Genomic DNA, 14,828 nt, shown 5'->3' on the forward strand with positions numbered 1-14,828 from the left:
AATATGACCATTCCTTCCAGGGCTACAAAACCACAACCGTCATATCTAACAAACCTGAGCCTGTGTATGTGGTTGGCAATTACATCAAGGTCTCCTTCATAAGGTTGCCACAGTCCTTGTATTGTTTGACTGTCCATATGAAAACCCCAACCAAACTTGGGAAGCATCTGTAACCAGGTCGTGGAGTGGATTGAGTGGCAAAATCCACCAGCAAAGAGTGTGGTTTGGCTGATCTGCTCGATCTGCATGATCAGACACAATAGGCTATCTATCAGACATCACTCTATCTTCAACCGTTGGCTCATGAGATCTTTCCTTCAGGAGGAAATCAAACCCCCGTGCACATTCCCGAAGTGGAACATCCCCATTGTTCTGTCCACTCTCTTGAAGGGTCCTTTTGAGTCTTTGGTACTGCCACTTTGTTTCAAACGACTAGACAACTTTTGTGGATAAGCACCAGTCTACTGTTTGGTGATGACTTGGACATAGACAATACACGATTCCTGCCCTTTACAAGTGTTTTGCATCTCGCTAATGTTCAAGCTCTCCGATTCTACTTAGCTGCAACACAACCACAGTGGAGAAACTGTCTCTTCATTTCATGTAATACAGCTTCAGATAAACACATTACCAAAGCAACAGTCACAGGATAGCTCAGAACTACAATCCCCGACAGTTACTGGCATGCAGTTTAGGCAACTAGGTGTCCTCTGAAGTGTAGGACAGGTCATAGGTTAACATCAAGTGATCACGCTGATGAGTTACGGGAATGATGTTAAGGACACAGGAAGTGAAGGCATAACTGGAAGTCATGGTCCAGAAGGTCACGTAGCCCACTTTCTGGAAATGGACGCATGCGGATATAACTGTAATTCTATGGAAGTTTACCACATATTTGCATATGTCCTTGGCATTATTCCGAAAACGGGCCTTTTGGGTTGATTTTGGCATAATGTGCACCTAACATGGGTCAAAACAAGTAGAATACTTTTTAGAACAATTAGCCACCACAAAATGCTGAATTTAGGGAAAAGAGACCCCATTTTGCAAGGAAACATGGAGTTGGGGTTCATTTTCTATTTGAATTCAGTTGACTGTTAACTATCCAGGGTATTACCAGATAACAGAACCCACTGATCCCTTGGATATATTCTGTCACTGATGTAATAGAGGCTTTGTAAAAATAAGAATGACGAAACAATGGTTGTTGTTAATAATTCAAATATTACCTTCTACACCAGGAGTAATCCCACTCATCTCCCTGATATTTTGTATTTGGGATGCTAATGTTGGGAAGAATTGAAGACGTCCAGTTTCTGCATGCACAGAGGTTTAGGAAGGGAGATACTATAAGAATCTCAACTGGTTATGGATAGTTGCAAGTGAAGAGAACCTCTGTTGAAAAATCTCAAGATTAATGGTATCATGACATCTGAAATACATGATTTCTAGCACCAATGTAATAGGTTGTATTCTTTTCATTATTAACAGTTATGTCAGTTGTTTGATTTGTCTCTTACATTGATTGCCTGCATATTTACTTTCAATTGATTTATTTGGCATCTGCTGACTGCATGACAATGGAGTACAAGTTATTTTTTTCTATTGATTCTGAAAGGTTTGTGAAAATAAACAATGATGATTTGCCAAGCTATTGTCGTTGCATTATTTCCATTAACTACAGTAAATAATGATTTCATTTCACTTGTTTCAGAGCTTAAGTGATCTCTTAGGAAATGTCCATCACAGATGTAAAGGTTATATGTTTATTCATGTATGGGAGGCCATAGACCCATGTACTTTTCAGTTATATACTGAACAACAAAAGTTCCTGTGATATTGAATAAGATTTAATGCAAAGTTATGTTTTTTACCAAATCTGAAACAATTTCGGTTTGCAACAGATAAAAGACTCCTGTAAGTGTTCAAATGGTTTAATTTGCCACACTGACTTCAGAAAATGTGTGATTTCATAAAAAACATGAACATGACAAAATGTCAATTTACAAATCAATAGCGTATGTGTCCACCTCTGGTTGTGATGCAAGCAACACATCTTCGTCTAAAGGAATGGACCAGGCGTCGCACAAAGTCCTGTGGGATATCTGTCCTTAAAACAAAACTACATGAACATTAGTCATTTTAGGAGGTCTCCAATAGTGGACGACATCCTCCATTACTGAGATAATTTACAGATAACCTCCAATAGTTCAACCTCCATTAGTTGAATAATTTACAGTACATTAGTAACGCACAAGCTCTGCGTTTTCAGTCATGCAGGTGGTAGGTTTGTTTCGGGAGAGACAAACTGACAGTCTACATATATTATAAGACAAAGACAACAAAACAAATGATTTCAGAAATATTTATGCTGAACATAAATTCAAAATTTCACAGAAAATGTTGTGCCGTCACCAAGTTTCATTGTGAAATCGCGTCGGTCACTTGTGTAGGGAGCCTGTTCGCCTTTTGATGGGCCAAGCGTCGGTCTTGTCGATGGTTGATTGCCTGGCGGATCAAAGATTGCGGCGTCAATAACAGGGAGACCAGTTACAGAAGCACTGGGACGTCTTGATTTTCTCTGCACGATTGAGTCTACTGTATCCGCCATTTCCTTGGACGTCCTCTGATAAAAGAAAAGCTTATTTTGCTTGATTATATCACATAAACATTTAATTTTGCATTATATCAAAATGCAACTTTTATTTCCTCGTCATCTTAGTTTTAGTAGTACAACGGGGGCTTGTCACGCAAAAAATAGCAGCTCCGAGATATATATAGTATACTGACAGTGGGTGTGACCACTGAATATATAGAAATATAATTTGGGATTCGAACCCCGGGGATGTTGATCCGAAGTCTGGCGATTGCTAAAATGCATTATCGCGTCATCTAACATCCACGGTAATGTTGCAACTACAAGCAGATTAGAAAACGCCATATACCACATATATTGTGGGAAATTGTGGGAAATACACAAAACGTATAGGTAAAGTTTAGACCTTGTAACTTCGAATTGCAATCGATTTATGTCCCGTCTTCTCGGCAATTAGCTGTTCGTCTACTCCGCTGTCGTAAAGCCGAGTTGCTGTTGTAGCTCTGAGGGAGTGATTTGTGTAAAATCCGCTGAACCCAGCGGCCTTACAGAGACGGCTGACAGTTGACCGGAGTGGATGAATCCCAACGGCCGCATCAGCAAACCAAACCTTGCCTGCAGTGTATCGTAACGGGCGCAAATAGAAGGCGTCACACTTTCCATGTACTGGTCTGAAAACAAAGTGAACTGTCATCAATTCATGCAGCTGGCCGTACAAAGTACATAGTGCATAAGAACATGAGAACGTAAGGTAAAGTCATCCAAAATATGTTAATCAGGTGCACATTACGTTACACAGACAGGTAGAACTCGCTGACTGACAGACATATAGAACTCGCAGACACAAACGTCGCATAGGAACTACCTCTTCCTTTTCACAATATTAGTTGTGAACTTGTGAGAGAATTATATTTACCTTAATGACATATACTTTTCGTACAGTCTGACGAGGCATCTTCCAGGGTTTTCCTCATTACTAGAGATGGTCACGTGTTTCCTTTCAACCTTCCTGTGCTTCAGCCCCCCTCTGTTCGTTTTGGAAATGTCCTCAGTATATTTCAATTGTTTGACGCCATTGCTTGACATCAACAACTGTAACTGTGAATTTGAACCACTGCGTAGGTATCTGTGTTCATCTCCTGCCCTAAGAGCAAAGTTCAACCCGATTAAATAGACGAGGGTGTCCAAGAGCTTCTGTGGTGTATCTTCTCCGAGTATACCTGTTTCCCAAAGTACATCTTCCTGCTGTTCAGTGATGACATCCGCTTGTCGTTTTTCAACCCCTATCCCTTTTCGAGCTAGTAATTTCATCTTTGCATCAAGAACGAATCGCATACCGGTGTAACAAGATGACTCAAAGAAATTGACGACAACCCCATTCCTTCTTAAGTAATACTGAAGAGAAGACACAATTTCGTACAGAGTGTTGCCGCGGTACTCTTCACGCTTTTGGTTTCGAACCTCCGACAGAAATAACATCAATGTTCTGTTCAGATCATTTTCGTCTTCAGCTAACGATACTATGCTTTGATTTGCTATTGGAATTTCATTATTACTGCGTTTTTGCCTCTCAACAACCCAATTCTTGAAAATATTCAAAGCCCATCTACTCTTATGTTCAGTGTTCACAGAGTATGCCGAATCGCACAAATGCACCATATCCGTTTCAGAAAGGGGAGTACCGAACCGAAGCTTTTCATTGTCTAGATTGGTTCCCAACTGTGTAACCTGTACGGCTTTCTCAAAACGTTCATTGTCACCTTTTAACGAATCTAGTATTTCGGAATGTAACTGTCTCTTAGACACCCGTGTGCCAATAATTCCTGATTCTTCTATCATCTGACTTGCCAAGTATAGTTCGGTGTCGCAATTATCATCAAAGTTATCCTGACTTGTATTATACGGTTCAGTGTCAGTGTTCTCATCAGAAAATAACCGGCCTAATTCAAAATTCTGACAATAATCTTCTTGAAAGTTATCCATATAAAGCAATGTTTCAAAATGAGAGTTCACAACCACATCAGACTGATTACAAAATGTGTTCTGAGTCACGAACAATTCATCACCACAATCCGACATGTTGTCTCCCATACGGACCAAATTTCCACGACTCGTATGCATGTGGTCCTCCAATTGTTTAGCACGTGCATTGCTCCGTTTCATCGAGTCGATCATAATCATTTAATCGAGGAAGTGATGATACACGTGACCTCCATTAGTATCGCACGATAATTATGTGAGTACATTAGTTTGGTGGACAGTTTTGGAGAGAGTTTTGTTTTAAGTAGGAGAATGTCCTCAAACTCGCTATTAGTTTCGCACGTGAAGCAGGTTGGAGGCCGTTAGGACATTCTCCTTCACATATCTGATGGAGCATGTTTCGAAGTTCCTGGAGTGTCTGTGGAACACGTGGTTGACGTCGAAGGCGCCGATCCATCTCATCCCGCATGTGCTCGATTGGTGAGAGATCAGGGGAGCCAGCTGGCCAGGGGATGACTTTCACGCTGTTTTGTTGAAGAGAACAAGTCGAGCAATATGAGGCCGGGCGTTGTCATGTTGAAAGGTAATGCCCGGGCCATGAAGACGCAAAAACGGTAGAACAGCAGGGCCGATGATCTCGTCGCGGTAGCGCTGTCCATTGAGATTACCCTCTACCACTATCAAACGGGTCCTCTGACTTGCCGTAATCCCACCCCATACCATAACGCTGCCGCCCCCGAACCGATCATCTTCCACAATGATTGACGTAACATTCCACCTCGATGTCGGTACACTCGAATCCGTCCCTCGCTGTGGCTTAGGTGAAAACGAGACTCGTCAGTGAATAGAACTTGTCCCAACTGCATGGCCGTCCAGCGTAGACGCTGGCTGCACCACTGTAGTCGTGCTTGACGGTGGTTTCCTGTCAAAATGGGACGTCTGGCGACAATCCCTGCACATCCGAGGCGACGACGTACGGTTTGTGAAGATATTCGTTGAAGGCCAGGGATGCTCCTTGCAGTCACCGTTGCTCTTGTCTTGTAGATTATTGGTTACACGTTGCCTGTCACTCCGAGGATGGTCTCTGACTGCATTCGTCTGTTGCCAACGTTGCCTTATAAACCTTCTGGCTGTTTGTGTAACTCGATATGGAGTTTTTGAAATTGTGGTAACACCTCGCAGGAGGTATTACAACGATTGTAACACCTCGCAGGTGGGCTTATAATCATTTCTTCCGTTCAGATTGTAACATGTAATATCTTTCATATCTGTAGCCCAGTAACTGTACCACAAGGCTACAGAGGTGTTGATAAGCAGCTCTGACTTTTAGAATGTCCTTTTCAAGATCCGTACGCCAGCAACAGGCTGTACAATGAATGAGCGTCAGTCAAAGCAAAACGTGTAATAGTCTCAGCCTACGAGACGCACGTGCAGATTTCGTGACATTGCGGGACGCACGTGCAGATTTCGCACCGTTGCCAAACCCACGTGCTGAGGTCACCGGTTTCATTGAACCGAGTTCACGACTGCAGGCGATATTTCATCTCCGATACAGGTTATACATTTTAGAGTTTTTATTACAGTTATTTCATTAAAAACGTTGTCTATGCGATGAGTGGGTTTATAAGTTGGACAAACCATGTCTCCTCGAGATTACTAGAGATTGTAAACCCTCACATTCGGGAACGTCCCTCATGTGAGGGTTTACAATCTCTAGTAATCCATCGGAGACATGGTTTCTCATACACATAAACACCAAATGGTGTTTCTGTGGACTTAACGTGAAATTGTCTTGCAACATCACGCTGACTCGATCCTGCTTCAAGCATACCAACATTTTCGGACAGGCGTGGCATTTCGTAATGTTGAATAATTAAGTAATTTCGTTGTTTTTCTGAGTGGTTGTTGTCAGCACGATGCTAAACAATGCATATGGAATGCATGGGGATTGCTTAAAAGTCAACTTTTGCATGGAATGCATGCTTTTCTGTAGCAGCTGCGTTTTTGTGACTTGATTCCATACATGTACTACAATATTGAAAACCAAACTTTACTTGTTTGAAAAATACACTAAAATATTGGTGTCACAGGAACTGTTGTTGTTGAGTATATTAATACATGGATTGTTATATATCCTTACAGGAATATACTTTTGTCTTAATGATGCGTAAAACGGGCAGACAAACACAAAATGGACTTCATCCTCAATACAACCATTGTTACATAGCCGACAAAAGCGTGGTGAATAAACAATATCCTCTCTCCTGCCCAGATTACTCGTATATGCAATTCACTAAATATCTATAGGAACAGCATACGTCTATGGTCTCAATTTCTGAAAGCTGTAACATAATATTCCATATCCAATAATATCTTGACGTGTTAATAATACCTTAATATACCAGATTCATAAATTTTCATCTGGATACTCTGTTACAATCCAATAAACGCTGTCTAAACAGCTGCAAGAAACAATTAACATCACCAATATTCTGTTCGTGCCACACATAACCAAATCCATAAATCTCTAGTAAATATTTAACATGAGTTGCCCAAATAATTCTACCACATTCTTTCAGCTTCTTCATTAACAAATAACACTGACGGGGATATCTTTCATTCATTCAAATAAGTTTACACCAGTATGTCACACACTTCATATGATATCCACATGCAGACCATATCTTCCACATTCAGCCAATATTGCTGTGCTTGATACATATTTATTACTCCTAAAACAAATTTACAAAAATTAGTATGAAAAGTTCCGACAATTTGTCTAGCTTTGCAACCCCAGATCTCCGCACCATAAAGAAGACTGGGCTCTATCTTAATATCAAACAATTTAAATAAAATATTAACTGGCTTATTTACAAAAGGATACTGCAGTTGTTCAGTGACAAACAAAGCCTTATTGGCTTTAATCTTGAGGTATCAATGCATTTTTTCCAAGACAATCTGTTTGAGTGAGTGAGTGAGTATGGTTTTACGCCGCTTTTAGCAATATTCCAGCAATATCACGGCGGGGGACACCAGAATGGGCTACACACATTGTACCCATGTCGGGAATCGAACCCGGGTCATCGACGTGACAAGCGAACGCTTTAACCACTAGGCTACCCGACCGCCCCACAATCTGTTTGAAAACAGAACACCCAGATAATTGTAGTAAGTACTAACATTGATACGCTTATCATTCAGAAACCATCGTTCATCATACCTTAAAGTACCAACTCTTCTGAAAACCAAAATTTCGGTTTTAGACATGTTAATTCAATTCCCCACATTTTACAAAGATTGGATAAAATATCAGTTTTTTCTTTGCAGACCTATTACTGTGTCATCGAATATACACACATCATCTGCATATGGTAAAAGTAATATGTCTATAAAGTCCTCTCCAATAAGAATCCCTCGCAAATCACTACTTTCTATCATACACTGTAATTCAAGGATAAACATGAATAGAAACGGACTCAACACGCAGCACTGTCGAACGCCACTCAGTGATTCGAAATAATCTGAAAGAGAGATATTTGATGTCCTGACAGCACACTGAATCTTAGGGTACAGATCCATCAAAACCACCAATAAACGACTGTGTATTCCATTTTTCATTATTGAATACCACAGGAGCTTTCGGTTAATCGAATCGAACGCTTTTCGGAAATCAACAAACAATAAAAACTTCCCCGACATTTACAGAGATATTTTTGTGCTAAACACTCTGATGTAAAATATAATGAACTGCGAAAAAAAGTCACCCCAAGGAACATTGCATGAAAAGTTGTCATTTAAATATCTGGGTTACTTTTGTCCACAATCCACCCAGATCGGATAACACTCATTCGTTATTGAATTGCTACCACATGTCAAGATTGACAAGAAATCAGCGACACCAAGCTCTTTGACGATTGCAAGCTGGACAAACCTCCCGGCAAGTAGCCAATGCATTTCAAGTCCTCGCAAAGAACATTAACAGGCTCCAGCAACGGTACTAGACCACCAACACTACACATGACCAACCACGTAGTGGAAGACCAAGGGTCACCGTCCGACGCCAGGATCGTCAGATTGTGCGACAGCATCTTCAAGATCACTTTGATACTGCTGTGGAAACTGCCCGACAGACCACGGGGCACACCAGCGACACATTAGTGCGGACACCGTGCGTCGACGATTGACAGGCAGACACCACTGTCACAGGCCACACCGAGGACCCATTCTGACACCACGTCATCGTCGGGACCGTCTTCAGTAGGCAACACAGCACCAGCATTGGCGCCACCAGCAGTGGAGAAGAGTCCTCTTCTCAGATGAAAGCCGTTTCTGTATCTAAACAGTAGATGGCACACAGAGAGAGCGAGTCTGGCAACGTTGTTGGAACGTTGTTTGAGAGACTCGTGAGGTGGTCCGAACATCATGGTATTGGGTGGAATTGGTCTTGCACAGAGGGTCGGCCCTGTGGTCTTCCAGAACATCGGTCTAGGGAGAGGCAATGGTGTCACAGCAGCTCCTGTACATTGATCAAGTCTTGAGACCACACGCCATACCTCATTTGGCACGTCGCCGCAACCACGAGTTTCAGCATGATACCGCCGGTACCCACACTGTGAGAGCAACAAGAGACTTCCTCCAGCAAAATGGCATCAGAACAATGCAGTGGCCTGCCCTCAGTCCCGATTTAAATCCCATTGAGCACCTTAGGGACGAGATTCAAAGACGGCAGAATGACGTCCGACCAAGGACGACAACTGCATCTCAACAGCGTCAGGCGTTCCTCAGAGTGTGGGCTCAAGTGCCTATGGCCTTCATCAACCGCCTCATCCATTCCATAAATCGACGTTGCACGGCAGTCATCTATACACATGGCGGACACATGAGATACTGACTTGAAATGGCATTTTCTCAGAGACTAGTGTTGTGTTTCACTTTAAGAACATTTGACCCTTTAATTTCAACCTTGATGATTAGTTTTGCTAATATGTCTCATTCTGCCTCATCAAGATTGTCCCCATTCACAGGTTTATCAGTTAAATTAAACACATGCTGGAAATATTCAGGCCACTGCATATTGCTAATACATGGGCTGCCTGTCACAGAAGGTGAAGAAATAATATTGTTGACGCATCTCCAAAAGGATTTACCTTTTTTGCTATTATTGACCAAATCATTTATACAATCTTCATCATGCTCCAACCTCTTTTGTCTACATATTTCTCTATATTTATTCTTAATTACAAAATATTCCTTCAAAAGTTCCTTATTTCCTGAGATTCTGAATACATCGAGTTTATTAAACTTTTCAATAACAGTGTCCTTCCAAACATATCTTGGTTTATCTGACGATGTCCCTCGTTTTCTGCCCCGAGTAATATAGACAATGATGGTTCTGGACCACTTCCGGTGGAGCCAGATTTAAATACCTATACTGCTACTACAGAGGGAATTGTTTATACAAAAATGATGATGTGCACAAACGATCGTCATGAATCGTATTAAATACACAAATTAGACACTGCGGCTAAGGTATCTAAAGATGTGGCCAAGGATTAGCTATAGGAACAAGCGACGTGGCAAATATACTTATGGCACCGCATTATATCCCGAGGAAGAAGTTTGATATTTTTACAACGAATGAAGTTCATCAGGCTGACCTCTTGCTTCTTCCGAATGATAAGGTAAGACGCAAAACATATAAATATGCTTTAACGGTAGTGGATGTGGCTGGTCGCGACAAGGAGGCTGAACCATTAACCTCGAAAGATTCAACAGAAGTAGCCTATGCACTGAGCCGCATATATAAACGCGGACCACTAAAATGGCCCAAGTTATTTCAAGTAGATCCTGGTCGCGAGTTTATGGGATCAGTAACTAAACTGTTAACAAAGCACGATGTGGAAATCAGGCATGGTGAAAAAGAGGCCCACCGTAGTCAAGCTATCGTTGAAAGATTTAACCGGACATTATCGGAACATTTGTTTGGATATCAGTATGGGATTGAAATGAAATCGGATGGATTAAGATTATCAGCTGTTGTATCAGCGCTGAATAATGGAGTAACGAGATTAATCGGGAAGAAACCATCCGATGCGATTAAAATGAAATCTGTGACTTCCTAATCTTCAGCACTGAGGAGAGGCAAGGAACAAAAACTTCCGGATAGAGTAAGCGTAAGATATTTATACCAGCCCGGTGAACTCGAAGGAGGCCAACGTCGCGCAACAGATCCGATTTGGTCCCTTAAGATATATACCATCAGTCGGTTGGTTATGAAAGAAGGAGAGCCTATCCTTTATTATCTTAAAGATGGACCGGGCAGGGGATTTGTACAGAAGAGTTGCTCATAGTTCCCAACGATACAGTATTACCACCATAACCATAAGCATGTTGTTATCTCGCAAACATGTAACAGACGATTAACATTTTCTGCATACACTATTGTTGTATTTAGGTTGTGTTTTAGAAAGGCTTCATCGAAAAAAAAATTATACTTTGTCTGAAATTTATATTTTCAGTTGGTAAAGTTTCTTTTGGACGTCAGTTTACTTTCTTTTAGTTTTCTTGCGTCTGTTGTACATTACATTTACGGTTGTAGTTTGTTGACTTTGCAAACGATATTAGGCTGAGCCCCAAGAAATGTTTTAAACATTTGATTGCATTTTAAGCAATTTCGTGCCGTTTGGACAATATTCATACCAACAAATATAACAGTGGCAAAAGTCAAATAAACAAAGATGGCGGATACAGTAAGATTTCTAAGTTAAATCAGTACTTTTAAAAAATCGGGAATAGCTTCCGCGCACCCGGTCTGGGAGCAATACTGCCACAAACGCGCAATGTTCCTTTTCCCATGTTGAAGCATATTGAGAAAATCTTACCTTTGTACTTACTTACCTTTTCTAATACTTATAAACCTATTCATTGGGATCTCTAATAAGTAAGAGCGTTCTTTCTATAGGCATTAAAACCTATTGTGAGGTTTTACTTTCAAAGTAAAACCTATTAAGAGGATTTACTTTCAAAGTAAAACCTATTATGAGGTTATATTTTCGTTCGGGAGGTTTTACTTTGATTGTAATCAATTTAGACGGCTTCGCCCCCTTGGTTTTTCCCTCTCTCAAGGGTATGCTCTGTCTACCAAAACCTCGTAAGCGTGTTTTCTCCAGTCCATAAGACATTAATACAACATATATCCCCGTGTTATGGGTTTTCGGACGCTGAACAAACACTCATAGTTTGTAACTGTAACTGTAAAACATATCATTCACTTATAAAAGACAACTTTATCATAAAAAAGTCATCATTGGAGTATTAACAATTTCTGCGTGACGCCACACACCCGGTTATAGTGCAAGTATTCATGATAGAAAACGTATGATGTCCGGAAACTTAAGATCCGTCGATTGTGTTATGAATAATAATAAAGGCATGTTTGATGCTGAAAGCTCTGATCGAAAACGGGACAATTCGCCACGGTTGTCCGGCAACACGATATTTTCGGAGTATTTTTTCAAAACAAATCTTTGATCTTTTTAAAAAAACGAGATTTTCCGCATTCCGCCGAGATTTGACATTATAACAATGTATACCCTACAATTAAACCGACAGCTCAGAACAAACCAAATTCAACACTTTTAAGTAGTGATAAAATAGTTTTCATCCTCTGTGCAATCCACTCTGTTGGCTAATCTGTTAATGTGCACGAGAGCATGTTACAAAGCACATCGCGGCCAGTAGTATAGGTAATGATGGTTCTGGACCACTTCCACTGGAGCCAGATTTATTACCTATACTGCTACTACAGGGGGGATTTTTTTATGCCAAAATGATTATGCGATTTAACGATAGTCATGAGTTGTATTAAACGAAACATCAATATTAATTAATAATGGATAAAATTTACTATAGCCCACGAGGATATTGGAAAGGTGTAGGAGCAATAAAAAAATAAGCCACCGCGGCTAAGGCATCTAAAGATGTAGCCAAGGATTGGCTAAAGAAACAAGCGATGTGGCAAATATACTTACCGGCACCGCGTTATATACCGAGGAAGAAGTTTGATATTTTTACGACGAATGAAGTTCATCAGGCTGACCTCTTGTTTCTTCCCCACGATAAGGTAAAACGCAAAACGTATAAATACGCTTTAACCGTTGTAGATGTGGCTAGTAGATACAAAGAGGCTGAGCCATTAACATTGAAAGAATCAACAGAGGTAGCTAATGCACTGAGTCGCATATATAAACGCGGACCGCTAAAATGGCCTAAGCTATTTCAAGTAGATCCCGGTCGGGAGTTTATGGGATCGGTAACTAAACTGTTAACAAAGCACGATGTCGAAATCGTCCGTGGTGAAAGAGAGGCCCACCGCAGTCAAGCTATCGTTGAAAGATTTAACAGGACATTAGCGGAACGTTTGTTTGGCTATCAGTATGGGATCGAAATGAAATCCGAGCGATTGAGATCAACCGAATGGGTGACACGATTATCAGCCGTTGTATCAGCGCTGAATAATGAAGTAACGAGATTAATAGGGAAGAAACCATCCGATGCTATTAAAATGAAATCCGTGACTTCCGAATCTTCAGCACCGAGGAGAGGCAAAGAACGAAAACTTCCGGATAGAGTAAGGGTAAGATATTTATACCAGCCCGGTGAACTCGAAGGAGGCCTACGTCGCGCAACCGATCCCATATGGTCCCTTAAGACGTATAACATTAGTCGATTGGTTACGAAAGAAGGAGAGCCTATTCTTTATTATCTTCAAGATGGACCGGGTAGGGCATTTGTACGAGAAGAGTTGTTCATAGTTCCCGACGGTACGGTATTACCACCATAACCATAAGCATAGGTAGTTACACCATCATTATCAATCCATCTCTTTGTATCTAAGGGGGATAATGATGTCTTGTACATTCTTAATCCATATATCCTATGATTGTAACTTCTTAAAGAGTTCATCTCGTGTTTGAACGTTCTACCGTTAAATAATGATTCTTTATACTGTTCGTGTTTGATATGCTTTTTTACAACATACTTCTTAACACCCTTAGCTTTTCTTATCTCCCCATTATTGGACTTTTTTTATAGAATACATCTTAGGTCTTAATCCTACATACTCCGCTATAGGGGTCCCAGCACATTCATCCTTCATCTTACCTAACACCTTTTTATTTACAACGCTGTGCAGTGGATTATCTTTAGGGTAATCGCTCGTGTCGTACATACATGTATCTATTTTTTCTGCCATATCTTTATACACATCCTCGGTTTGTATTTCCATCAACAAAGAATCTGTGTCGGTATATAACACCTCGCATCTATCGCCGTATTGCTTCTTAAGTTCGTTGTAATAAAAGTCATACATTAAGTGTTTTGACAAGTCGAGAATACTCATACCGACGTACACCGGTCTGTTGAATTTTATATTACTCTTCTGCATATGCAACGCGGCTAAGTCGTTATTGAATATCTTGCTTCTGTTAAAAGCCGGACTGGCTATAAGTTTCCTTAGTCTTTCTTCCTCATTAGATCTGACTAATTTAACATCAACACGCTTCCTTAGATTCTCCATAGTTTTACCAAATACTGAGTTATTCATGAGCTTATACAGATTCTTTTCGAAATCGCTGGTAGCTATCTTTCTTAAATCTGTGTTCAACCTTATATAGGGCTCCATCCAAGGGCTTTGATCAAACTTTAGAACTCTGTGTATTTTCTTTAGTTTCATACCTAACGATAGATACAACTGGAGATTTCTGTAGTGAACTATATATTTTGTCTTATTCATCAAATTTGGTACGAGTTTTTCTTCGTTAGCTAACCTACTATTTCCCATCAATGAGCGTTGATATTCCGACATCCAATCTTTATTAACCATTAATCTTTCGGGAGCTAGCGGATAACTGTTATGATCTTTATGTAACGAACTTGGATATTCCAAGTCAACTTCTAGTATGTACCCTTTATTCACATCATTATTATGGATATTATTCACATTGATATTATCGATATCATCGACCCATTCAAAACCACCCGTGGGTAAAGGTTGACTCATAGCCCATCCGTACAAATTGTTAGCGTCGAGATATAATATATGCGTGTCGGGTTTACTCGGATCGTATCCTTCCACTAATTTATTATTAGCCTTAGAATACCTTTTCGCTGCCATCGATATACCACCTCTTAATCCTTTCTCAATAAACAAGTGCATATCGTAATCGGTGAGTAATTTTAGTTCTACGTCGGT

The 14,828-nt window shown here is 40.5% G+C and overlaps 1 protein-coding gene across 1 annotated transcript; it reads right to left on the reverse strand.

Annotated features, from left to right (window-relative positions):
* Positions 1-2,257: 2,257 nt before the first annotated feature.
* Positions 2,258-3,913, reverse strand: LOC125373357 (uncharacterized protein KIAA1958-like). Its single transcript, XM_048384379.1, has 3 exons — positions 3,513-3,913; positions 3,003-3,267; positions 2,258-2,626 (listed from the first exon to the last, which is right to left on the reverse strand). Exons 1-3 carry the CDS (start codon positions 3,905-3,907, stop codon positions 2,384-2,386), a joined length of 903 nt encoding a protein of 300 aa, XP_048240336.1. The 5' UTR covers positions 3,908-3,913; the 3' UTR covers positions 2,258-2,383.
* Between the last annotated feature and the right edge of the window lie 10,915 nt (positions 3,914-14,828).

The sequence above is a fragment of the Haliotis rufescens genome, unplaced genomic scaffold (genome assembly GCF_023055435.1).
Source record: "Haliotis rufescens isolate VD_foot unplaced genomic scaffold, xgHalRufe1.0.p SCAF_5, whole genome shotgun sequence".
Taxonomy (NCBI): domain Eukaryota; kingdom Metazoa; phylum Mollusca; class Gastropoda; order Lepetellida; family Haliotidae; genus Haliotis; species Haliotis rufescens.

Bases quoted from the DNA above. Each gene is read 5' to 3' on its own strand.
- LOC125373357 (XM_048384379.1), bottom strand. From the start codon at position 3,907: ATGAAATTACTAGCTCGAAAAGGGATAGGGGTTGAAAAACGACAAGCG. The intron at 3,268-3,512 runs GTAAATATAATT...CTTTGTTTTCAG, and splicing joins GAAAAGTATATGTCATTAAG to ACCAGTACATGGAAAGTGTG. The intron at 2,627-3,002 runs GTCTAAACTTTA...TTCTTTTATCAG, and splicing joins TTGCAATTCGAAGTTACAAG to AGGACGTCCAAGGAAATGGC.